General features: G+C 44.0%; 1 protein-coding gene across 18 annotated transcripts in view; it reads right to left on the reverse strand.

The window, feature by feature from the left end:
- Positions 1 to 25,105, reverse strand: part of mybpc1 (myosin binding protein C1) — a 29,543-nt gene that overhangs the window by 2,411 nt on the left and 2,027 nt on the right. For 2 of the 18 annotated variants that reach the window (XM_081712497.1, XM_081712504.1), the window contains exons 2-33: positions 21,993 to 22,010; positions 20,589 to 20,657; positions 19,173 to 19,433; positions 17,707 to 17,790; positions 16,912 to 16,962; positions 16,386 to 16,418; positions 15,560 to 15,601; positions 14,604 to 14,714; positions 14,245 to 14,393; positions 14,039 to 14,156; positions 13,898 to 13,949; positions 13,227 to 13,283; positions 10,990 to 11,153; positions 10,719 to 10,851; positions 9,609 to 9,617; positions 8,996 to 9,120; positions 8,611 to 8,716; positions 8,287 to 8,453; positions 7,911 to 8,076; positions 7,611 to 7,717; positions 7,311 to 7,447; positions 6,889 to 7,048; positions 6,366 to 6,470; positions 5,948 to 6,136; positions 3,946 to 4,080; positions 3,485 to 3,652; positions 3,105 to 3,193; positions 2,728 to 2,923; positions 2,302 to 2,441; positions 2,027 to 2,186; positions 1,465 to 1,601; positions 285 to 471 (exon numbers count right to left, since the gene is read on the reverse strand). In XM_081712497.1, the coding sequence (XP_081568623.1) occupies positions 285 to 471; positions 1,465 to 1,601; positions 2,027 to 2,186; positions 2,302 to 2,441; positions 2,728 to 2,923; positions 3,105 to 3,193; positions 3,485 to 3,652; positions 3,946 to 4,080; positions 5,948 to 6,136; positions 6,366 to 6,470; positions 6,889 to 7,048; positions 7,311 to 7,447; positions 7,611 to 7,717; positions 7,911 to 8,076; positions 8,287 to 8,453; positions 8,611 to 8,716; positions 8,996 to 9,120; positions 9,609 to 9,617; positions 10,719 to 10,851; positions 10,990 to 11,153; positions 13,227 to 13,283; positions 13,898 to 13,949; positions 14,039 to 14,156; positions 14,245 to 14,393; positions 14,604 to 14,714; positions 15,560 to 15,601; positions 16,386 to 16,418; positions 16,912 to 16,962; positions 17,707 to 17,790; positions 19,173 to 19,433; positions 20,589 to 20,657; positions 21,993 to 22,010 (3,825 nt within the window). Of the gene's footprint in view, positions 1 to 284; positions 472 to 1,464; positions 1,602 to 2,026; positions 2,187 to 2,301; positions 2,442 to 2,727; positions 2,924 to 3,104; positions 3,194 to 3,484; positions 3,653 to 3,945; positions 4,081 to 5,947; positions 6,137 to 6,365; positions 6,471 to 6,888; positions 7,049 to 7,310; positions 7,448 to 7,610; positions 7,718 to 7,910; positions 8,077 to 8,286; positions 8,454 to 8,610; positions 8,717 to 8,995; positions 9,121 to 9,608; positions 9,618 to 10,718; positions 10,852 to 10,989; positions 11,154 to 13,226; positions 13,284 to 13,897; positions 13,950 to 14,038; positions 14,157 to 14,244; positions 14,394 to 14,603; positions 14,715 to 15,559; positions 15,602 to 16,385; positions 16,419 to 16,911; positions 16,963 to 17,706; positions 17,806 to 19,172; positions 19,434 to 20,588; positions 20,658 to 21,992; positions 22,011 to 25,105 lie in introns of all 18 variants that reach the window. The other 16 variants (XM_081712498.1, XM_081712502.1, XM_081712503.1 and 13 more) reach the window with 16 other exon arrangements.

Consider the following 25,105-nt stretch of genomic DNA (forward strand, 5'->3'; position numbering starts at 1 on the left):
TGGAACATGCCAGAAACCTGTCCAGAAATGGGAGTGGTATCACCACGGCAGCATCGGCCCCGCGTGGCAGAGCTAGTTCTGTGAATGTGTGTGTACGTTTGTGTGAATGTGTGCGTACACATTTGTGTGAATATGTACGTACACATTTGTATGAACGTGTGTGTATACATTTGCCCTTAATGATGTACTTGAAACATGACATTCTACAGATGTCATTCTACAGGGGCATGCGATCTCAAACGTGAAACTGTAGCCCAGTTTCACAGTTTGTAGCACAGACTGACCTTTCACCTCTAGCTTGCAGTCCACCTGCGCCTCACCCAGGTCGTTAATGGCCTTACAGGTGTACATGCCTCCGTCGAATGGGCTGGGCTTCCGGATTTCCAGACTGCACACACCCTGGTTGCTGAACATGCGGTACCGCGGGTCATCTACGATGATGATCTTGTTCTTCATCCAGATCACTTTGGGCTGTTTTATAGTGCCGTGACAGAAGATGATCAGCACAAACAGACTTGTCAGATCACATTAAGGAGTAACCAGTGCCAGGGACACTTCTCAGCAGAGAAGAGACAGTAAAAAATATGTGGAGAAAAATATTACCTGTACTAAATGCCTTTATATACACTGTACTGAGTTTCATTATATACAATGCATTAACTAAAAAAGCCTGCAAGGCATGTGTTATGCTTTGACACTGTGTTATAAGTTAATTGGATTAAGTAATAGTTACTTAAGTAACTATACTATAGATAACTAATAGACACCAGATAATAATTGTGTGTGTGTGTGTTTGTGGGGGGGGGGGGGGGGCTATGCAAATGTGTGTATTGGGTGTGTGTTTCAGTGGGAATTCCTTTTCCAAAGAAACTGAGACAAACCAAAGCTGTCTAAGCCAGCACGGCCCTGTCTGGGTGAAGGCTGACCTGTTGTGACCTACTGAGCATGCATATCGCTTTAATCTGCTGGACTCTACAGTAATTGTAGAATCAAATAAGAAATTTGGTTAAGAAATTCTATAAAATTTTAAGTGTAACTTTAAGGCGTAAAACAACAGAAGGTCAGTTACCAATTAACTGTAAACCAATTTCCCTTTGAGATCCCCAAATTAATAATATTTTCCAATCGTTACTTCTCATTAATTATTGTGCATGCCCACTCTGATACCATGTCATGCTTCTTGATTACAAGCAAAGCTAAAAGAAAGGTTAGTAAACCAGTTGTATCGCATCGAACAGGTGCTGACCTATGACCTATGACCGCTGTGTTTGTTCCCCACTTACTCTTTTGACCTGCAGTTTTACTGTTTTATAATAAACCTTCCCAGGCCACAGATATCTGTTGAAGAGTAAAATAGGCCTGCACTCCAAACAGAGGGCTGTCTGTCTGTCTTTTCTTAAGCCAGAGGCATCGGATCCATAGCTAGTGCTGATAGAACAGGATCGACAACTCGGCTCCACCTACCCGAGGGTTGGCGCGCACGCTGCAGTTGAGCGTAGTGTTGTAGCCGGCGATGGCACAGATGTTGACGAGCGGCTGAGTGAACTTGGGCGCCTCTGTGAAGTCGTAGTCGATGTACTCTGGGCTCTTCAGTTGCAGACCTGGATGTGAGCGACAGGCAGAGGAGGAGGAAGAAGATGAGGGAAAGGAGAGCAGGACCGTGCATGATACGGGCCGAATGTGATGAAGAACAGACAACACAGAGTTCATTTACAATCAGCCTTGAAGCAACAACGGCTGTCACTACACTGTGAGAGATCCGTTCAAACTATCTTCAGCTAGAAAGATGACAGAAAGGAAGAAAACTGGCAATTCAAGCCTGAAGGAAAGCAGACTTTGCGGATGGAAAAACTGACTTCCCTGCAAAACATCTGCCGCTTTCTTTTGGAACTATAGCGAGATCTTTACTCAAACGTACTTCAACTAAGGTTAAACACCACTAAATGGAGTTTAAACCAGCACTTAACACACAGAGCCATCAAACCACGGCACCAAAGTGCCGCCCAGCCGCAGAGTCAGGACGTACCTTCCTTCATGATGACTGCGATGTCTTTGGTGGTGGTAGCAGACTCACTCAGACCCACCATGTTCTCAGAGAACACCCTGAAGAAATACTCATTGCCCACCACCAGCTCACTGATTGTGATGCAGGTACGGTGGTAGTGTTCCAGACAGGTGTACCACTCCTGTTCCACACACACACACACACACAATAGCATATGTGGTTTAAAATGGTAAAAAAATAAAATAAAATTAGTGAAATACAGTTCTGAGGTGACTGCAACAGGAAAACTTTTCTACCATGGTCTTTTTATCCGCCTTCTGGATGGTGTACCCTGTTATGGGGGCATTGCCGCTGTCCTTGGGTGGTGTCCAGTCCAGTGCTACATTCACACCCCACACCTCCTCGATTCTCACACACTGGGGAGGACCAGGGAGGTCTGAGGGAGAGAGCGGTACACAACAGCAGGGGTTAACTACGCTGTTGCCAGCCTTCCAAAATTAAATCTTGTTTGGTCTTTAAATTAACCAAATCTAACAATACTTAGTTCTTTATGTCTTTATTATTTGGACATAATTAGATATACTTTAACATAAGTATAAAATATGCCGAGACCTTTTTTTCCTGTGCGTGCAGCTAACTCACAATAAAACTTTAAAATAAAATTTAATCTAGCTAGACAGGCTTTTTTTTTTTTTTAATGTAAACATTCCTGCAGTGCTTACCCACTATCTGGATGTCCAGAAGTGCAGTATCCATATGTTTCTCCACCTGTACCGTCAGCTTGTATTTCCCAGAGTGCTTGCGCTCAGCCTTGCGTATGAAGATGATACTGTCGCAGTCCGAGTTTCGGATGCTTACCTGCGACGGTTCGATGGCCTCGCCATCCTTCAGCCAGTTGACCTTTGGCCTGGGCTTGCCCTGTGGACCAGACATGTATCCAAGGATGTGTGTATCTGCTTGTTGCAAAGTTTAAAACCATATGAAAAATATTTTTAAATCAATTTTAATCAGTCTAAAGCTGATTTGAGTCCCAATGATCATGTAGAAACACAACTGTCTGGGTTTTTTTTTGTGGATTTCTTTGGGATTGTTGCCTTACCACAAATGGCACAACCAGGTTGACCACCTCGCCAACCTTACGGATGTATGTCTGCTTCAAGTGGCGCGGTATGCGGATCTTAGGAGGCTCTGTAAGTGACCAGCTCGTGGTCAGATGCACAACTCAGCATCTACGAGATTGTACCTCAAAGTTCTAATAAACCATCTGCCATCAAAGTGTTTTGCTGGAATGAAGTGTTTTGCTAGGAATAAAGCCTCTTTAAAATGAGAAAAATTCCAACCCACCCTGACAACAAGCACCTCTGCATTAAAAATGTTTTAACCCAAAGCAATCATGCTATGAACCTTATGTTTTCAGATTCACTTATTTCAAACAGTATTAGAATTGGAATAATTGATCCAGGAATCAAAGTGGCTCACCGATGACCTCTTTGACCAGGATGGAGTGCTGGGTGGTGCGTGGTGGACTTTCCCCGGCTGCATTAATGGCCTTCACACGCACTAGTATCTTGTCTTCCATGGTGAGCCCTGTGATGGTGTACCTGGTTTTCTCTGTCAGCTCCTTGTTGGCAACGATCCACTCATCCGCTGTAGGGAGATAAATATACTCAGCTTTGACAAATAAGAAATGACATACATTTAGAACTTTTAAATACAGTTAAAACAATTTGTTAAATGCTTTATACGTCATTAAATCAATGTTTCCCATTAGATTGCTGAGACTGGATTCACGTATCCTTAGGTTTGGTTGTAAGGGTTTTGTGGGCATTCTATATAAGACATATGCAGAGCAGCTGAACAACAGCTGGGTTTATAATACAGTTATGGGTTTCTCCTAAGCTTCACATCTATGCGGCAGAGATCACGCAGGGCTGTCTCACTTCCTTCAATGCAGTACTCCACCCGGTAGCCGTCTAACCCAGCGGCGCCGATGGTGTCCGGGGGCCGCCACTTCATCGTCACAGTTGTGTCGGTAACGTCGTCCACCACAAGCATCGTGGGCTCACTGGTGACGGCTTGACAGAGGGAGAGAGTGTGACCATGTTACTATGGCGGCATTAAAGACAATCGTTAGGTTTCCACACAAACCCGGTTTCTACCGCTACGCGCGATGCGCACCATCTAACAAATCTCTGTTGTTTATTTGTGTAGTGCCTATAGTTAAAAGGTAAGAGATGTCTAACAAAAAACTGACAGCAAATAAATGAGAAAATGATGTCATGGTTGTGGGTGTTGAGCTTGTGCAGCTGGGTCAGGCACAGCACAGTTACTGAGGTTTGAACACACAAACACATGTCACTGCGACCCTAAAATAGCCAGCAGAGGTTCTGTGGTTAGAAAGCGATCATCGATGAAGGTTTAGAGGATGACAAACAAACTGATCATATCTGAAGGGCTTCGACGATGACCAACACAAACTGCTTTCAGCAGCGGATGCTTTGCCACAGATCTAATCTGATTGGCTCTTCCACTGCTCCTCATGCTGTACGTACAACCGCTCCCAGGAGAGGAGCGGATCTCCTGCACCTCTCCTCCTGACTCGGCAGCCATTACAAAGTCCCGTCTAACATTCTCTAACACTCGGGCTTGCTCTGTGGAGGTCAGAATACGCTGGATGCCGCAGTCTTCAAAAGCAACAGCTGCAATAAGAGAGGGCCAAGGGCAATCGTGTAATGGTGTATCTATAGTGTCTCTGTCTGGCCATGTACTATTATTGTACATAATGAGGTGAAGCAATCAGGACATAACTAGGGCTGCAACAAACTGCTTTTTTTTCTTTTTTTTTCATAGTCCATTAATGTGTCAATAAGAAAAACATTTTAAAAGGAAAATCCATGAATAATGTGTTTTATTAATTTTTTGTTTATAACTCACTGTAAAAAAAAAAGAGAGGTGTCTGAGATTAATATAGATTCATTCCTGTTTATTTTTAAAGGGTTTCTTAATTTTTTTTTTATTTTTAGAGGTGAACTTCTGAAGAACCCACGGCAGACAGATAACCTCAGATCAGAAGTAAGACACCAAGAACATATGTGAGCTATATGTGAGCACAGTCAGTATATTATGAGTGTCATGGCAAGGCCCCTCCCCTGAACGTCTCCTCGTGTGTGTGTGTGTGTGTGTGTGTGTGTGTGTGTGTTCGTCAATGTGGCCACGCCCTCCCTGTGTCTCACACCTGCTCCTCATTGTGTCGTTATCATATGTATAAAAGTCTGTTGTTTACGCCTTCGTGTTGTCGGTGTTTGACTCCATTAGTGTGCGTGTTTGAGTGTTACATGTTACATGTTAAATAAACATAGTCTCATGTCCCACGCTACTCGTCCTTGCATCCTGCTTAAAACCTCCAATGTTACAATGAGTTGGCCAATTTAGAGATATGATTATTAAGTTTGCCATTTGTTTTGTGTTTACATAAATATATTCAGTATTGGGTGAAATATATGTGTAAACACTATTGTGATATATTTTCGATGATAATAAGACTTAACTGAATAATTTTAGTATTAATATTAGGCCACAAATTTTGTGAACATTCCTGCCCATTGTGGGAGAGGTTTATGATATTAAATCAACTCTGAAAATTTTTCAAACATTAGAATGCGAAATTCCCCATCTTTCAAAAAAACAAACAAAACTACTGAAATAATTTTCATGCATGCGCACCTGTTACAACTCACTAAACTCACAATAACGTCTCCTAAAGCATGATGTTTCATTCATATGTACAACAGTGTCAATAAAGAATATCACTGACAACACATCTATATTATGTTACAGTGGGAACGTAATCGGCTGTGAGTGTCCGTGTCTGAAGCAGGTAGAGTGGACAGGTTACAAGGCGCAGCAGGGCGGGGGGTGTAATCGCCCGATAAAAATACTCACCGAGAGGAATGAAGGGTTTGGAGGGTTCGCTGGGTTTGGAAACGCCAATGGCATTGACAGCAAAGATCCGCACCTCATATGGCACTCCCTCGATCATCTTTTTAGGCTCAAACGTGGTTTCTTTGCAGAGGTCAAAGTTTAGTCTCATCCACCTGGAGCTCTGTTTCTTCTTCCGTTCAATGAAGTACCCTGAGGGCCAGAGCACAGGCCTCTGAAGGGCACTGCTGGACTTGGTGTTGCTGCTTGGTCATATGGCGATCGGTAGCGTTTTTTTTGTTTTTCTTTAATGATTAACACGAGGTCTTGGGAGCTCCTCATATAGGAAAAAGGACTTCACTAGAAACTATAAAACTGTAATATACATCACATTTACTCCTTCTATAAAACACCTGAGTACTTTTAGCGCGCGTGTCTTTACCCAGGATTGGAGAACCGCCGTCATAATGGGGGGGATCCCATGTCATTGAACACCAGTCCCCCCCAACCTCAGGAACCAAGGGAGACCCAGGGGCATCAGGGATATCTAGACAGCAAAATGGATTTTAGATTTAAAATGTGTACCTCAAAAAAAACCAAAAAAATCAAATCAAATTAGCATGGTTTAATATAGCAGACTATAGCAATAAAACGAAAACACCTGAATCACAACCTAAATGTCTAAGCTCTTCCTGTGTGTTTGTGACTGTCATACGGAGTTATTAACCCATCATGGGCACCTCATCAAGCCTCCAGACACAGGAACACTAGAATAAGGTTTTCCATTCCTCCATAAAGTGAAGCAGAAGTTCACAAATCAGGCTATGACATTTTACCTGCCAAAGAATCGCCTTCCTCTCAGTGACAAATATGAGTGACAGGGCGCTGTCACTCAGGTCAACAGGATCTCAGGCGGATACAGTTTAGTAAGGGTCGTTGACTGGAACAGTGTTGGACCGTCTTACCCACGACCTTGACCTTTACACTGGCCGTGTCTTCTCCCGCTTCGTTCTGCAGGACGATCTTGTAGTTCCCTGTGTCCTCTCGCTCTGCGACGTCAATGGTGAGGCTGGTGTGGTCTGTAAACGTTTCAGCACGAACTCGATTCCCTGTTTCAAGAATGACCTGCGGCAACACAAACGCAAACTTTTTATTCACGAATATATTATTTCTATTAATGATATATTATTTAAAATGATTATTTATGCTGTTGCAGTAACAAATGCACCCTTACAAATCTTTGGTGCCACAATATACGAACCTCTCCGGTCAATTTATTTATTTATTTATTTGATTGATTGAAATCATCTATTTATTGGCGCCGTCAAATGTGATGTCTGGGGTCCCGGCCTCCGAGGGCCCTCTTGCCCGGCTGTTGCATACTCACCCGCTCTCCCTTCATCCACACCACCCTGGGTGCAGGCTCTCCACTGATGGGGACCTCCAGACGCAGCTTGTTTCCAGCCACAATGGTGACGGTGTTGTCTGGCGCATTCAGGGCCTCCAGGTGCACCCTAGGGGGATCTGAAAAGAGCACGTGAGAAGTAGTGGCTCTCAGGCTGGTGCGAGCTTGCCGCAATTTTGCTTCATTTGCGCGGCTGCTCAGTACGGCCGACCCCGTTCCGGTGCTTCATGAAACTATCTACCGATTCAGATTTCCCTGAGGACTAAGAAGTTACGTTAGTACCTATGATGTGGACTTTGGCACTGAGGCTCTGTGAGTACCCCTCCGGCACGAAAGTGTAGTCCCCAGCGTCGTGGAGAACGGAACTCTCAATCTCCATCTTGTGGGTCCTGTCCAAGACAATTACGTGTGATGTGTGTGTGTGGTCCATGAGTGTGGTGAACAGAAGCGATCTTGATTACATAGCAACGGCAACAAGTGCATGGTGACGTAACAGAACGCTTATTGCGTATTTATCAGTGGGACATGGTGAGACGTGGACGGGCATGGCGCGTGCGAACGGCTAGGCGGCTGTAACGTTACTTGGCTCGGTGCAGAATGCTGATGCGGTCGTTGGGCTGGATAAGCTGCCCGTTCCTGTACCAGCGTCCGGGGACGTTTATGGGCAGGATCTCACAGTGCAGCTTCAGCGGCTTGCCCAAGAGGATCTTCATGTCCTGCAGATCTTGAAGGATCTTCAGAGGCTTCACTGAACCAGCCAAGAGCAGAGAGAGAGAGAGAGAGAGAGAGAATGCAATAATGGAAATGAAAGCTAAAAAAATGTATTTTTATGTAGCGTAACGTGATTGCTGTAGCTGTATCAATTTGGCTCATCAAATTTTGACTGGTTATTAACCTTCATGACATAATTGTTCTTTTCTAAACTTTGTCTGCTATGATTCTGACAAACAGCACTCACAGTCCACTTGGACATGGGACTCAGAGGTGCCCCCGGTGGCCATGATGGAATATGTGCCTGTGTCCTCCTTCATGGCGTCATCTATAATCAGCCAGTGCTTGGTGCCTTCAGCTTTCACACGATATCTTGAACGCACCCCAGTGGGAACCTCCACCCCGTTCTTCATCCTGTGAAAAGACGTGGATTATCATGCTTAACGCAGACACTGCAAGCTCCAGTATAAGCAAATATAGAATTTCATTTTTATAGCTGTTCCGCTATCTCTTACACACACACACACACACACACACACACACACACACACACACACACACAAAGGTGTACCATTTAACTTGTGCCCCCTCCTCTGACACCTCACACTCCAGCTCAATCCTTTCGTTGACGGTAGTCTTCACAGCCTCCAGCTCTTTGACAATATTCACAGGTAACACTGTAGAAAGGCCATAAAGACAATAAAAGACAAGTATAATAAATACATAATCTATGTCTAATTTTATTTATTCATTTCTAAATGCTATACATGGAATAAACTATGCAATAAACCGGTGCCAAAAATGTGGAGGTTTTTTTAAGCTCCATTTATCAGTAAGTTATCCAGTTTTTTCAAACATGTTCAACCACTGCAAACACCAAGAAGAAAGTGTACAGAATGCTATGAATTTGTAGTTTATTGGTAATGAAAGTCAGGCTTAATGATGCAATGATGTACCTTTCACAAACAGTTCAGTGGTTGACTTCTCATCTCCTGCGACTACAGAGTACGCGGCGTCATCGTTCAGCTGACAATTGTTAATGACCATGATCCGCTGGGTGCCCTTGTGCTCAAAGATATACCTGCCCATCAAATTCATTATTTTATTTACTGAAGATGTACCTGGTCAGGCATTCAGGATCTTGTATTTAGTAGGAGAACATTAGTAGTAAAAAAACATATAAAGTTTCCCCTTGTCTGGAAGCTATAGTAATTAGGGGGTTGTGGTTTAGAATGGTATAATGTACCCAACCATATATTTAAATTTGTGTAGCAAGTAAATAAGAAAATCAAATAATATAGCATATTTGCATATACACCTAATTACAGACACTTGTCTTACATTGTGTGACAGAACTGACATTCCTTAGACGCACTTCAAAAACTAGCCCTATATAGAATTATAGTGGGCCAGTTACAACCACCGGCACAGCTCTGCTGAATATCTACAAGGACTACAGGTTCCAGCATGCATTGCTCCAACAAGGTCACCACACTCCAGGAACAAGCCTGAGAAAGCAGATGGTGGGTCAAATATCTCAAATACAGACTGACAGACTTGCAGACTTACTTCCTATTACTTAAGGCCGTAAGAGGAGCCGGGACAGAACCGAAGCGCGGGACGGGTGAGGTGGAGGTTATGGTGCAGAGGAGAAAACGCCATGGCACGACAGGTACGACAGGACAGGACAGGACAGGAGGACAGAAGATATCACACCTGGAACAGCTCAGGCCATGGTTATAAAGTTACAAATGTCAGGATGAGCAAGAACAAGGCTGAGAGAGAGAGAGAGAGAGAGAGAGAGAGAGAGAGAGAGAGAAAGTGTGTGTCTTTGCAAAACAAAGAATCCTGGGACAAGAGACATCTGAAATAAAGGGAACAGAAAATTGCAGTGACCCCCCAGATGGCTTTAGTATAGAATGGCTTTGAACAACCTACTTGTGAAAGTTGGTGTGTGAGCCCATAACAGGGTTTCTCTATTATAGCCATTTAAGGAATTTAATGGCAGAATTTGTTTCTATATTTTACAACAGCTTACATCTTACTAGAGGCGCAGAGATGTACAGTTTATGACTTACAACAAGCCAAATATTTGCTCAAAATACAGGTTAAAAACACATATCAAATATTATCAGAAATGCAGCAACGATATCAATAGTTGTTGCAAAGCCAGACTCCATTAAAGTCCTATGAAGGAGGTAATGCCTTTTCCTACACATTGACCTGTCGTTAATAATGAAGGAACGTTGATCTCATGACACACTACATTTTCATTTCAAATGTAGCTCAGGACCCAGACATAAGCCTGCATAGTTCAGAAGAAGTCAACGAACCTTTTTGAGTCTACTTAAGGACAACATTGTTGGGGGGTTTCTGTATCACGGTGGTCTGGAAGAACAGCAGGTTTAAAAGAAGCACAATTTTCATTGATTGCAAATGGAGCTTGCAAACAGTTGCAAATAGTTGGGCAGGTTTCTAGTTTTGCTGCTAGTATCTGCCTTCACTATAGTGAACGAACAAGAACCATTACATCTGGGTCCTGGGTCCACCACAAGATCCAGAGAAAATATACCACAAATGAAACACATTTTATGGGAAAATCCCAAAAATGCCTTTAATTTGCGAAAAATGACGGGAATGGGTGTAAGTGCAGGAAGAAGATTGAAGGAGGCAACCTACTTAGGAGCGGGACGGATTTCTTGCCCGTTCTTGTACCATTTCAGTTCCACTGTGGGGTCAGCCAGGTCCACTATCAACCTTATCTTCCCGCCTTTATCCACCTGATACGCAGGTTCTAACTTCTTGGCAAAAGCTACAGGAAACAAGTAAAGTGTGATGACAGTGTGAGAACATCCAATCAAACCGGGGACCTGCTGAAGAGAATTTCACACGAAAAGACCAGTAAGGCCGTTCCTAATTGCTGCCGAACGCTGAGAAGCGGGTTCAGCACCTTCGCTCTTCTTCTCCTCTTTCTTGGTCTTCTTCAGCCTCCTCAGCAGGCCACGGAGGTCGGTGATGCCATACATGAAGGCGATCTTCTCGTACTCGTCCGGCCGGGCGTTTTTCAGGATCTCCCACACGTCTACCTCCGGCACCTCTTCTTGCTTGGGCTCTCTGGCACCACAGAGCAAGGCGAGAGTGTCAGGGCGGTGGGGCGGCAGGCGCAGGGCCTGAGCGACATGTACCGAGGAACCGGGAGGCTAGCTAGCTAGCTAGGGAGCTGATGGCAATGCTTGGGATTAAACAGGGCTTTGACCCGTTTAAGCCTGTGGCCGGACACAGGTACCGGCCCGCACGTCTGGCAGCTCTGGTTCTGGTACTGGTTTCACTGCCTTTTTAGCCGTTAGTTCCTCTGCACATGTCACACAAAGAGATGGGCATCTTCTACCTTTCCTTCTGTTCTGCGGATGGTGTCGATCAGTGGTTATAAGAAGAAGGAGAGATTTTAAGGAAAGAACACGAACATCTCTGCTTTTCAACTACTGGGGAGGGTAGCCTATTGGGTGAGAGTCGGGGTGTTGGAGATGGCAAGCGGAAGGGCTTTGTTATGAGGTTCTAAGTGAGTTTTGCACCGTAATGCCCTTTTTTCATTTAGCAAGTCAATTCCAAATGATGAGGTCACAGGGGGTTTGGTAGTGTTAAACATTATCTGAATATTTAAGGTCAACACTGTCACATGTCGAGTAAACACTGAAAGGAGATGATGGTCATTTCTGTAGTGAAAAATATTATCATGTGGATATGAAGCCATTAAGGATGATGGAGAGGTAAGAAGATCTACAGTTTGGAAACAGCCGTATGAGAAGTGCGATCAGCTGTCTCATCTGTGGAGTTATATGGTTTAGGAAGGCCCATCTCTTTGCAGGTGTCCTGTTCTCATAAGCAACCGATTCCTTGGGATTAGAGGTGACGGTTTAGTAAGTATGATTAGAGATGTTATAACATGGTTATTGAGGGTGTTTTTCAGGACGTGAGATGTTAGTCATGGCCAGTCGATCAGACCTTTTTTCACAGACATTTTCCTGAATGTCCGGATGATCTGAGGCAAACCATTTGGAATGATTATTTTCATTTCCTCTAATGTGTTTTTCAGGCAGGCAAAAATATCACTTTTGCAGTTGTTTTATAAAACTGTGTCTGAATCGAAACTCTAGCAATACATTCAAAATGTAGCGATAACACTATTTCGCAGCTTCATTTACAGGGGGTCTACCAGCTACTCATAAATGACTGGAAAACCATGCCCTTTGGTTCAGTAGTGTTACCCCTCGCCTGCAGTCGCCTTGGTAAGCTCTCTGGTTACTCGCCAAGCTTGCCAAGGTAAACCAGTGTCAAAGGAGTCAGTAGTGCATTTCTACTTGATAGAGTTGCTTTCTTATTTAGAATGCGTATAGTACTTTTATCCTGTGATACTGTAAGAATCAACCAGAATTAACTCCTATGTATTTCTTCCTTAAACCTTGATAATCCAAGTCCTACTGGGGCTGGGAAACTGTACTATCCTGGTATGAATTTCAAAGCTCTGAAGCACAAAGGGCCGTTTCCATGATTTCTGAGTATTTCTGGAGCTTCCATGAATGCTGCCCTTAAATGAAGTGTTACCAGACTACTGGAGGCCAACACGCTTGTTTGTCTAGTTTCGATAGCTACAATCCATGCTTGGTAAACTCCAGGATTATGATACTTACCGGCAGTAAATTCTAATTTAATGACCTACTTTCTGTACTAACCTGGCGTTTCTGAATGTGTAGGGAAGAAGAAGAGACAAGGCAAAATAAATGTGGAACTTAACTCTTCTCCTCGATGAGTTACCGTTGTGGTATTAACCAAACAGCAGGACAACAGCATAACCACCAAGAAATTTTAAAAATCTCCTAAAACGATGGCGCTCAGTGCTGTTACTTTCGGATCAAATCAAGTGTTTTTCACAGTGCTCCATGTATAATCTTCACAGCGTAAAATACAAACATGTACAAGTATTCAATATATTTATCAAATCATTACAGTACATCCAAAAATGTATGTGAAACTAAATATAGCTGAAATGACTCGTCAAAAAAGATGCCTCTGTTCTGTTGAATAAACTTGTAAGGCAAGAAAAGACAATCTAATCAGGGCTTTGAAAAAAAGCAAGAAAGTGAAAACAGAAGGCTGTGCTCCCTCTGTAGAGCAGACCGTATTTCTTACCTGTGTTTTAGCAGCCCACTAAAGTCAAGTTCCCCTGCGTCATCCTGGCCTTCACTGCTGTGGTTACCAAGGAGAGATCATCGGAGACTCGATTAGAAAGGCGGTCACAAATGCCAGAAATAAAAATATATTGCACCCAAGGCCCCTGCCTGCGATCTGTGCGTTAGCGTCACGCGATCTCTGCGACCGAGGCACGCACAAGAAAGCCTTTCAATTCTTAGCCAGGAACAGGGTCGATGGCTTTGGGTGAACTGGTTTGCACATGGGCCAGAAGCACTGGGGCTTTCAAAGTGTTGGCCTTGAACAAGTTGAACACCTTGGTTTGGTGGGATGTGAATATCACCAAACCATGTTCTGTGAAGGATTTTGAGGACAGAAGTCTAATTGCAAATATATCACCACAGACAGAGACAAAAGATCACTGCTTTTGTCTTGGAAATGACAACAGTATCAAACATTGATTTAGATAGGGTTGGGATACAGTTGAATGCATTATGCATAAGTTATGACAACATAACTGCATCTAAACAATTTAATAGTAATAATAGTAATATTGCTCTAACATTGCAACCCATGGGATTAAGCAATAGGAGATATTTAGTTATCTTCTTCTTTTTATTGATTTTATTAGAAGGTACTTGGATAAGGTCAGCTGAAGGGTGTCTCCTTACCTTCTTTTGAAGGCTGACCGAATGTCAATACTCTGAGAAGCCTCGGGAACGTCTGTAAAAACATCATCATAAATGTTGCTTTGAAAACGTGCCCCAGACAAAACCCCCTGAGTGCGAAGCAACACGAAGGACAACGCCAACCTTTGACTTCTAGGTCAAAAGAGCAGCTGTCGAACTTATCCTTATAGGTGACCTCGCATCTGTAATTTCCAGCATAGTTCTCCTTAGCCTTGATGATGTGCATCTCAAACGTGTGAACCTGCAAAGGTTACAGAAATGAGATGGTGCGGAGGTCCTCACCAGAAAGGGTCAGGTGCTGACTGGTGGGGAGGACGGCATATCCTCACCTTAGTGATACGATCAAAGCTCTCCTTCAGCTGAAGGTGTTTCCCTGTCTTGCTGGCCAGGTCCATCCATTTCCCCTTGAACCACTTGACGGTGGGTTTACGGAGCAAGTCCTTGGCCTCTACCTTGGCGATGAAGGTGATGTCTCCGCCTTTGAAACACACGAAATGGTTCAGCTACTGCTTTATGAAATACCCAGAAGGCTTTATGTATCTGTGGGCGAGCTGGGAATGATTAATCATTTTTAAAGCTAATGGTACTCTCCGGTTGGTGGTCCTTAACAAAGAGCTGCCTAACAGTGAAGCATTTAGCCTTTATTCTAGTAGCAGTGAGATTATTGCTGAAAATGCGCTTTACCAACCCACAGAAATGGATCCGCTTTGGGGCTTCTCGATAAGTAAAGTGGAGAGGGGGGGGTTCTCTATCTGCTTGTCAAGATCTTCGGGAGCCTGACCATCCCCCAGAGACCACACTACAGATGGAATGCAAAAACACTGTCACCATTAAAACCAGTCAAAAGACACCCACATCCACACATCCACACGTACATGTACACAAACACACAGAAAATAAAACTCATAATATCATCAAATAAACAGTCTTGCACAGACAAAGATATTTTCATACACACATACACATACACACACATACAGCTGCCAGGTGAGAACACAGCATTTAGCAACATGGAAAGCGCAAAGGTACTAGCAAAAATCATTAACCTGTAAAAAGGGAGAGAAGAGGAACATTGTTAACATAGTCAACCATGGTACACTGCCAAACCTGGGTAGAAATAAAATCTCACATTTATATTGATGTCTTTTTTTTACATTTTTTTGGTCTGCGAAGACAGCACTTCACCACTTTTGAGCTTCTTACAGACTGAGGCAATGTTGAACACTTAAGGACCCAATAAAGACTGTGCTAACTTAGCTGTGTATCCCAGCTCCTTCAGTTCCATTCTGCATTTATTGCTGGAATTACATGTAGAATGGACTCTTGTCACAAAAGTCCTGATCAGTATCCCGTAGCAGAGGATATCCAAAATTCCCATAGCTTCCTACAAGCAATGGGGATGTTTGGCACTGTGGCACTGTGGTGTTTTTGAAAGCCTGTCTTTTGGTCAGGTTTAGGAAAGCTCTCCTAAATCTTTGCTTTAGACTAATGAAACCTAGACACAGAGGGTGTTATTCAGACTCCATTCAACCAGCTTTTCTGGGAAAATGACCCTATCAAGATTCCTATAACCTCTGATCCCCCCCCGACAGCGAAAGGGTTCGTAGGAACAAGCTACAGCTCCTGTCACGGCTAAAGGATTACCTGAGTCTTTTCTCCCCTTGGTTGACTCAGGGACACTATCATCTAAATGGAGACAGAGAGAAAGTTTTACAGCATAAATAATTGGCATTGCTCAGATGGCACGCTCGCAAAGAGGACATGCGGGATAAGTGCAGTCCTCAACAGCTCTCTTGCTCTGGGAATAAGGTGGCTTTGAAGCCAAGGCGTTTACGTGTTGGTTTTGTGAAAGGGTCTTGGCGTAAGTGCACTGACATGCACCTAAATGCGCATGCTGGAGCAGGCAGAACTTAGGGGAGAGTATGACAGGACCCAGAAGCCACTTTGTTAGAAACACCACTTCAGGTGTTACAGTTAGTCTCTCCTCTAGTCCTTCACCAGTACTCAGATTCTGACCACAGGGAAGATGTTGTCTGCCGCCCGATTTGGGTGGTGGATCTCTTCCACACAGCACTGACACCAGCACATAGAACCGCTCCAGCAACACAGCCACGCTTAATACAGTTGTAAGGAGTCAGGAGTAGACCTGTAGTCGGAAACTGACCAATGATGAAGGGGGTAGAGGGCGGCTGACAAATTGTGCATGCCAATATAGCTGCTACAGTCCATAACTGTAAACTTATAAAGTGCATCTATAAGTTTTATGCACATTATGAAGTGGCTGGTGTGTGAGGTATGATGTTAGTGTTTCTAATAAGTATGTGTTGAGTGTATTCAGGTCATAAAGTTTCCAAATAAGTGTTAAAATAAACTACATGCATTTTTCAAATGATCTGATCTACTGTTTATTCAAATGTAATTTAAAATCACACAATCATTTTTGATCAGAAGTTGATTCATGAATTCTTACTAGATAGGTCAACAGAAAGTTTCTTGTCATCCTCTGGAAAGGAAACAAAGTGTTATTAATCGACTTTTGTTTCGTTTTTGTTTTGTTCGTGACAGATTAACTGCAGGAAGTTAATCATTAAATATGGTGTCTGTGTGACAAAGACGTAATGAGTGTTCAGTGATGACAAATGACAAAATATGTGAACACATAAACATGCACATTATTCATATTCATTCATTATTAATATTTCAATATGTATATGTGTCAGCTAACACATATGAGGTTTTTCAATTCTCTAAGCGAATCCTCTCTGAGGAAAAACCCTGAACCTCTTCCTTTAAACTGTTTTTTGAGAATTCCTCAGTAGAGCTTGTCATCACATTCCTATCTTTTTTTTCTTCTTCTTTTTTTTTGGGAAAGTCTGAGTCTGATCACTGGTTCTCTCTGCCACATCACACAATAGAGGTGCATTCTCTGTATCCATGACAGAAACCTCTGCAACAATGGAGTGATGTGATGCTGATGGGACTCCATGGTTACCAACCTGATAGGGGAGGAGGTGATGGAGTGCTGGCAGGGATATCATCATCTTTATCTGCAATAAAGGTGCAATTGAGATCTACCTGTCACTGAGCACCACATCCATCACTACAACAGCACGGCATGCAAAAGCAGATGAAATGGGCGGCGCCACACCAGACACGACCTCATTTGGATGGAAGAGAGATCTGCACATGGTGAGGTCGCACTGTGGCACAGTGGCAGTGAAATCAGCAAGAAACAAAAAGCCACTTGCAATTTTTGCTGTGACACATTTGTAAGGAAGTGAATGGAAGTCAAGTGTGCGCGTCCAGTCTGAAATGAGAAAGTGCGCTTGCATATGTAGCAGTGCCGCGTCTACAAACGCATGCTTGTCTATGAGCCAGCCAGAGCAAATGGCAGTCTGTGTAGGTTTTTGGCCAGAGGGAACCGTTAGCAGCGCGGGAAGGTGCATTTGCGGACCGCGGCCCAAACACAAGACGGGCTAAAGTGATGTTAAAGCATTTTCCAACCCACATAGACCCGAAAGCTGCTGAGCACACAGCCCTTGAACATGTGCCACGCACACATACACACAGGACTGGCTGTAAGGGAAAACAAAAATCGGCTATACACATAAACACATATGCAGCGTGAATGGAAACGCAGCGCTCACTGTGTAGCGGAAAAGGTCTTCGACACAAACGCGGAAGCGCGTAAATATGCGGCTTCACGTAAACCCGGACAGACGCAGACACGGACAGTCAAGCAGACAGAGAATGGCCATACGTATACGGGCGTGCTTCCTGCAGAGCCAGACCTTTGAGGGGAGGGGAAGGAGGGGAGACCACCGTGACTATCGGCACTGCGTCAGCAGGCATCACTGCTTCACCCACAGGTGCTGCTGAGTGGGACAAGGCTAGGGGACGTTAGTACCCTCTCTCTCTCTCTCTCTCTCTCTCTCTCTCTCTCTCTCTCTCTCTCTCTCTCTCTCTCTCTCTCTCAATCACTCTCTCTCATCATCTCCATCACTCTCTCTCTCTCGCTCATGCAAAGTAATGCAACACAATACCTTTTTGCTGCTTTGAACCTTTATATAACTTAAACATCAGATTTAGTCAAAATAAACATCACAGTTAACATGTTCCACCACTTCAAATATTCTCATTTGGAGTGGCTTTCGGGGCAGGACATGATAAAGGACCTCTGTTTGAAACCTTGTGTACTGCAGTGCAATCTTTAACAAGTGTACACTGCAGGTACTTCCTGGAATCCTCTTCAGATATATACATATCTATCTCTATGAGTGTGTGAATGTGTGTGTGTGTGTCTGTGTGTGTGTGTGTGTGTGTGTGTGTGTGTGTGTGTGTGTGTGTGTGTGTGTGTGTGTGTGTGTGTGTGTGTGTGTGTGTGTGTCTGTGTGTGTGATTTGTTTGCGTACGTGCATGGGCATTTGCATGTGTTTGTAAAAATGGCTTGACCAATAATACAAATAATACAAAAATATTTTACATTTTATTGTTTTGGTAGGGCAAAATGCAAAACATAGATATATAAGTATGGTTTAAAAAGCAAGTTTAATCCAGGACTCTGTTACAGCACAATCTTAGCTGCAAGCAAGCATAAGATGATGCTTAATGTTGGTTAAACTCAGAATCCAGGAGAAAGAGAGAAAAAAATCCAGGAGAGAGAAAGAGAGAGAGAGAGAGAGAGAGAGAGAGAGAGAGAGAGAGAGAGAGAGAGAGAGAGAGAGAGTCGGGGAGGGGAGGTTGACAGATATGAGCTCTATGGAGTTTTCATACTCTGATATCCAACAGTACATCAAACTTTTGAATCCACTGGAATTAGAAGTGGTTTGAGAACTGAAATAACAAAATAAGGTTAGCAAAGCATGTTTCCTTCTCTTCATGTAACCTTTAGCTTGCCATATACTGATTGTAGATTATGGCAGTAGGATTACATTTTGTCTCTGATCTCCATACTCTGCACTGAGACATTCCAGGTGAGCATGAAAAGAGATTTATCATTGCTGTCATGAAAAAAACATTTGACCAATTTATAGACACTCCACTTTATAGTGTTTGGGAATCACTATACTACTACATGAGCACGGGCCATATATATATAAATATATATATCATGTCCATTAACCTAAACTGTATAAAATACTGAAGTGTTTCACCTCTTTTGAAAATCTGTTGTCTTACACTTACACATTTCTTTCTGACAGCAATGTTATCAGTCATGCTTTGAATGTGTTAAGATCAGAGACTGAGCAGTACTCACCGCAGTTTGGAGGGTGGGGGGAAATCTCCTCAACCTCACACACCTTTAACACCTTAACAGCTTGTGTGGGCTCTGGCTCCGCCCGTCCATGCTCTACTGGCTCTGTCACTATTGGCTGTGGATCTGTGATCTCTGCCACTATTGGGTGTTGTTCAGTAACTTCCGTTACTATTGGCTGTGGCTCTAGGATCTCGGGTGCTATTGGCTCTTGCTCTGGTAGAGTCACTATGGGCTCTGGGTGTTTGCCCTCCGCTGCAGCCTCTGCACAGGCATAGCAAACACAGCCAGCTAGAGCAGAAAGCTAACAGCCCTACTGCACATACCTATACACACACACACACACACACACACACACACACACACAAGCACCAGAGGCCAAGCAAGACAGCTGTGCATAATACATTAGTCATAGATGGAGACAGAGTAGACATACAGTTTTTGAATGTTTTTAGATTTCTTCTGTAGTTAGATTTTCTAAACTGAATTTAAAATGCAGACACAGTTTCTTGTCTATTTGTGCTAAAGGAAAAATTCAGTTGGGTTTGAGATTTGTGAAGAGTTTTTGTTTATCCAAATCTGAAACAATCTCTAAAAATCACTGCAAATCAACTCATTGTACATCTATGACACATCAAATCCCAAATAAGCAAAATAACTCAAACTCGGAAAGCGTGGTGGCATGAAATCATAAATAACGAAACCTTAACTAAGCTTTAACTACCACAAACACTTTTACCTAAATACCATTGTAATCTTCAAGGGTAGCCGCACGGGCCAGTGAATGAGTTTGGAGGTATTTTCCTTACTGGTTCATACTGTACCTTGTGCATGAGGTGATTTCTCAAGGGGCAACTGCACATCCATAACGCAAAGCATGAAAGCATAGTGATCCTTTGGGGTTTAGTGCCAGTGGAGCAAGCATGGCTCTGCGTGCGCATGTCTGTGTGTGTGTGTGTGTGTGTGTGTGTGTGTGTGTGTCTGTGTGTGTGTGTGTGTGTGTGTGTGTGTGTGTGTCTGTGTGTGTGTGTGTGTGTGTGTGTGTGTGTCTGTGTGTGTGTGTGTGTCTGTGTGTGTCTGTGTGTGTGTGTGTGTCTGTGTGTGTGTGTGTGTGTGTGTGTGTCTGTGTGTGTGTGTGTCTGTGTGTGTGTGTGTGTCTGTGTGTGTGTGTGTGTCTGTGTGTGTGTGTGTGTGTGTGTGTGTGTGTGTGTGTGTGTGTCTCTGTGCTTGTGCTTAGTGAGGGGATGTCTACTTCTGTAGTCAGGTCATGTTGAACACACGGTGATCAAGTTTGCTGGGCCATTGGCGTGAAAATCCAGCGCACCCTTTGCACACGTGGAGGGGACGTGCTGTGGGTGAGCGTGAGAGGGAGGAGCCGTGAAGAGGCAGAACCGGAGAGGTGGGGACAGCAACACCTACCTGATGGAGACACCTCAAGGGCAATCTCGGCTGGGGGAGGAGCCTCGCCAGACGCTGGCACAACATTTTCTGAGTATGTGACAAACACAGCGGCAATGCAAGCGCCGGTTTCACAGCATGTGAAGCGTCAGCATACAGACAAACATCAAACATTTCTCTCTCTCTCTCTCTCTCTCTCTCTCTCTCTCTCTCTCTCTCTGACACACACACACACACTTAAAAACGACTACACGTAGGACACACTCACATAAATACATAAATAAATACATGGGTTTAGTGTATTACGTATGCATATTACATGTATACGTATTGTACATGTACACAGGACATGACTGCATTCGGTACAGTGTGCATACGCAGACACACAAACATTCACGTGCGCAATATCAAATACAAGAGGAATTAGGAGTACTATCAAACTGAAGGTAGTTTAGAATTTACCAAAGCCTAGGTCTCCCTTAGATGATCACGATGTGATCTCAGAAGCAGGGAGAAGGGTTTGGCTTTAGCATGTGACAGATACAGTCCCTGAGAGCTGGCCACCAGTCTTGTAATTGTATTAATTCATGTCGACCCTTTTAAAAAAAATTGGGGACTGTGTTATCTGAACTAGTCGTTTCTGCAGTGACTGTGCCATCGTGCACATTTGTCGTGCACGAAATGTCGCGTGAACTGGCCGATCTCAACGACCGCAGTCACCGCAAGAGAGCAAAGAGCGGATAGCGCTTCAGGTGCCACTGCCTGCCATGGAGGGTTTTGGGGTCAGCCCTCGAGTACCGGTGCCGTGGTCACATGACCTCCAGAGTGTCAGCTGAGCGAACAGTCCCGAATCAGCTGGCGGACTGCCGGAATGCGGTGTTCTTGATCGTCATCAGTGCGTATCCGTACCCCTCCATCACCGGACAAACTCACACACACTTTTTGCTGGCCTGAATAGCAGGACTGCCATGTTTGTGCACTGTAAGCCACCCAGTTACGAACATCATAAACGTGTATACAGACAGTGGTTATCATTATTCTTGCTCTGGCTCTTCTTGCAGAATATCTGCCAATCAAAATTTTTTTTAATTTTTTTTTTAAATTACAAAATCCTGTGAATAACCATTCACAGTGAAGATACAGTTTCTATCCAGGGCCCTGTTTGCTGAGAACATGTTAACTGGAGAGTGTTGAGTGTGATGTTACATTCATACATCTTAATTCTGTTTGTGCTCCAGCAGTATTGGTCTCCCAGGCCAGTGTGCTGGTGGGAATGTGATCCAATTAAGCTGAATGGTGCCTGCCTTTTATTTTAAATGAAGATTTATGATCATATGCGTCATCATCTACCTTTAACTGACACACTCACACATCAACCTCCTTCCTCAGGTAGAAGGTATGTGTAGAAGCCATTTAATTACTCACCTTCAGGCTGACTCTCATCTGTAAAAAAAAAAAAAAAGACAGAAAGAGAGAAGTGGGGAGAAGGTTTAGAATTGTGTTTGTTTGCACATGCTTAACACCCGTTTTTCAGTGTGTCATCACCATATTGCATAAGGATATTGATCCAGTGTTTAAAAAAAAAAAGAAGCACATCTGATATGCTACTTTCTGATCTGGTAGATTGTATGTTATAGACGTCCCACCTTTAATAGCCTAGAATTAATATCCTAGCCCCAACCCCTTATATTTAATAAATGAAATAGCTGCCTCAGTTCAAATGTTCAGCACCTGAAAACAAAGGACGCCATTAGACTGCAACTAGCACATGAAAGCCAGGGATGCCATGAGGTTGATGTGCTGACAAACTGCAAACTGTTCAATACATTTCTGTCAGCTCATTTGTGCACGAGACTCAACCATTACAAAATTCGCTAACGCTCGCGTCAGCTGAGGTTTTCAGCTCTTTCAGCACTGGCTGGCACCACAGAGTTTATTTCTGAGAAATATCCAATACTAGAACAAGAGGTGGTAAGGGACCATTTTAAAAAAACAACTCAGGCATTCAAGGTCAGAAATTTCCAGTGGGTGAAATTTGGGGGGGGGGGGGTCACCTTAAAATGTTTGTCAGGCTTTGGCTAATCTAACCATTGGCGCGTCCCATTGTCTTATCTTATTAGCTCAGATATTTAGATTTAAGCTTTTATTTTATTTGCTATCGCCACAGCAACAAATCAAATACAGTCATAGCAATAAAGTTGATAGGACCGTCGGACCGTGAGATCTGTTTGGATGAATGTGAGACCGCGAGATCTGACCCGAAGGCGAGGCATGGTGCATAGCTGTTAAACGAGCCCGGCGCTGGTGCAGTACACCTCAGCCGCCTGTAGAGGGCCATGTCGACACAGCGTTATCCCGAAGCGATGCGAGGAATTGGAGACCGGCCTTACTGAAACCAGTGAGCCCTGCATACCTCAGTATGGTAAAAGTCACGAGGGTTTAAATGGAACCTGCTGTGTTATTTATAACTCAGCAGAGCATAGTCCTGAGAGAGCACCTGACGCTTTTGTGTGTGATGTTCACATTTTAAATCCCTGTGAACTGTTCTAGCCCTATAAAAATATCTGGAAATAAGGCACAGGATAGGTGGCCAACCACAACTAATTTATATGAATATTCAACTCCTAAATGTACACTTAGCCTGTTTTTGGAGATTTTCTTTATTTTATATCAGTGGTAATCCGAGAAAATCTAGTTTTAAATATATATGTGCATTAAACATCGTTTCTGCTAGTTTTAATGTTTGTAATGCTCAACCATAAAATTTATTTGAATAGTTTTATAAACTTTGAGTACTTTTATATTGTGGTATAAACGATTCACTCCGTAAGTGACTGCACAGAATAATGGGTGATCTAATGGGCAATAGCCAGTTTAAAACATCCCACATCGTGTCCATATGACCCCTCAACCTCAACCCCCGAGGCCGGTAATAACGACACCACCCTAGGGACGCGGTTGTTTGTTCGCAGGTCGGCCGATACTAAGGCGTTAAAGACACGATGTCCGCAAAGTCCAGGAAGGCGCCAGACACGGGCAGCCACACCGGTTCCTGTTGTCAAACACCCAGAGAGCGCTTCAGCATTGGTCAGCCATTCCAGTGTCTCTGGGCCGAAAGGCCAGGCGAGGAACGCGGCAGCAGGACAGCCAGCAGGGACACCTGTGTCGCGCTCCTCCTTCAGCCAGCCGATATTTTTGACATCTCTCAGCTTTCAAGCCCTACACCTCCCGCTCCCTTGATCCCCATCTCTCTCTCTCTCTCTCTCTCTCTCTCTCTCTCTCTCTCTCCCCCTATGTCTCTATCTCTGTCTCTCTGTCTCTCTCTCGCTTTCTGTCTCTCTCTCTCTGTCTCTTTATCTATCTCTCTCTCTTGCTCTCTCTCTCCTGTCTCTCTCTCTCTGTCTCTCGCTCTCTTTCTCTGTCTCTCTCTCTCTTGCTCTCTTTCACTGTCTCTCTCTCCTGTCTCTCTCTGTGTCTCTCTTTCTCTCTGTCTCTGTCTCTCTCTCTCTCTCTCTCTCTCTCTCTCTCTCTCTCTCTCTCTCTCTCTCTCTCTCTCTCTCTCTCAATGCTGTCTCTATGCTTTTGTGTGTGTTTTCTGAGCAAAGGTTGAATCTGCTTTCAAATTCGCTGCTGGCGTGCTGGCCAACAAAGAGAAGGATCATGTTCTGCCAAGCAATGTTACATTTGCAGCTCAGAATTTCAGACCTTTATTCTAGCGAGAGGGGAGGGACGGGCGAAACGGACTCCCCTCTCTTACTTTTAAGGTGACCAACCCCACACCCTGCATCCATTCACCCCCTCTGAAGACAATGATGCCAAAATTACATCATTTACCCTGTCTGGAATCCTCTGATTCGCATTTGGCTGTGAAACGAACCCTTCCGCCAACAACGAGGTCAGCGCAGAGTGCTCTGCAGTGGAGTGCTACCCAGAATTCACTTTGTCTCGACACAGCGAATGGAGGAAAGGATTGCTTTACATGTGGGCGCAGCCGGGCGGGACGCAGGTATGTCCAGCTGTCCCTGCTGCTGCTGTGAGGAGAGACGGCCCATTCGGCCTCCCTGCTGAGCCACATTGCTGTCCCCAGCCACTTAATATAGACTTTTTTTAACGTTGACCCCCACTTGCCGATGAGCAGTTTTCATCCCTGGGCTGTTATCATTCTATTGCAGCCCAGTGAACCATGACTGGCCTTTGTCAGTGCGAGCATGACTAAACGTCTTCGGATAAGGTTTATCTAACAGCACACGACATCGAAGAAGCTTGAAAGGAATTTAAAAATATTCTTTTTTTTAAAAAATGTAGTAATGTTAATTAGTTATATTGAGCCAATGGCAAGTCCAAGACAGGAGCTACTAGCCTTGGAGCCAACAGGGGCCAAGCAGAAGCGAGACAGTGGAGTGAATCACAAGTGTTGAGGCATTGCTTATGTTCGGAGCCGATTATTTACGAGAGTTCGCTTGACCTGAGAAGACGATGCCGTCTGTAGCAATGGAAAAGAGTGGGCGTGATGCCCGTAAATAGCGAGAGTGTTGACA

This window comes from Electrophorus electricus, chromosome 4 (assembly GCF_041902795.1).
Source record: "Electrophorus electricus isolate QZ-2024a chromosome 4, ASM4190279v1, whole genome shotgun sequence".
Classification (NCBI taxonomy): domain Eukaryota; kingdom Metazoa; phylum Chordata; class Actinopteri; order Gymnotiformes; family Gymnotidae; genus Electrophorus; species Electrophorus electricus.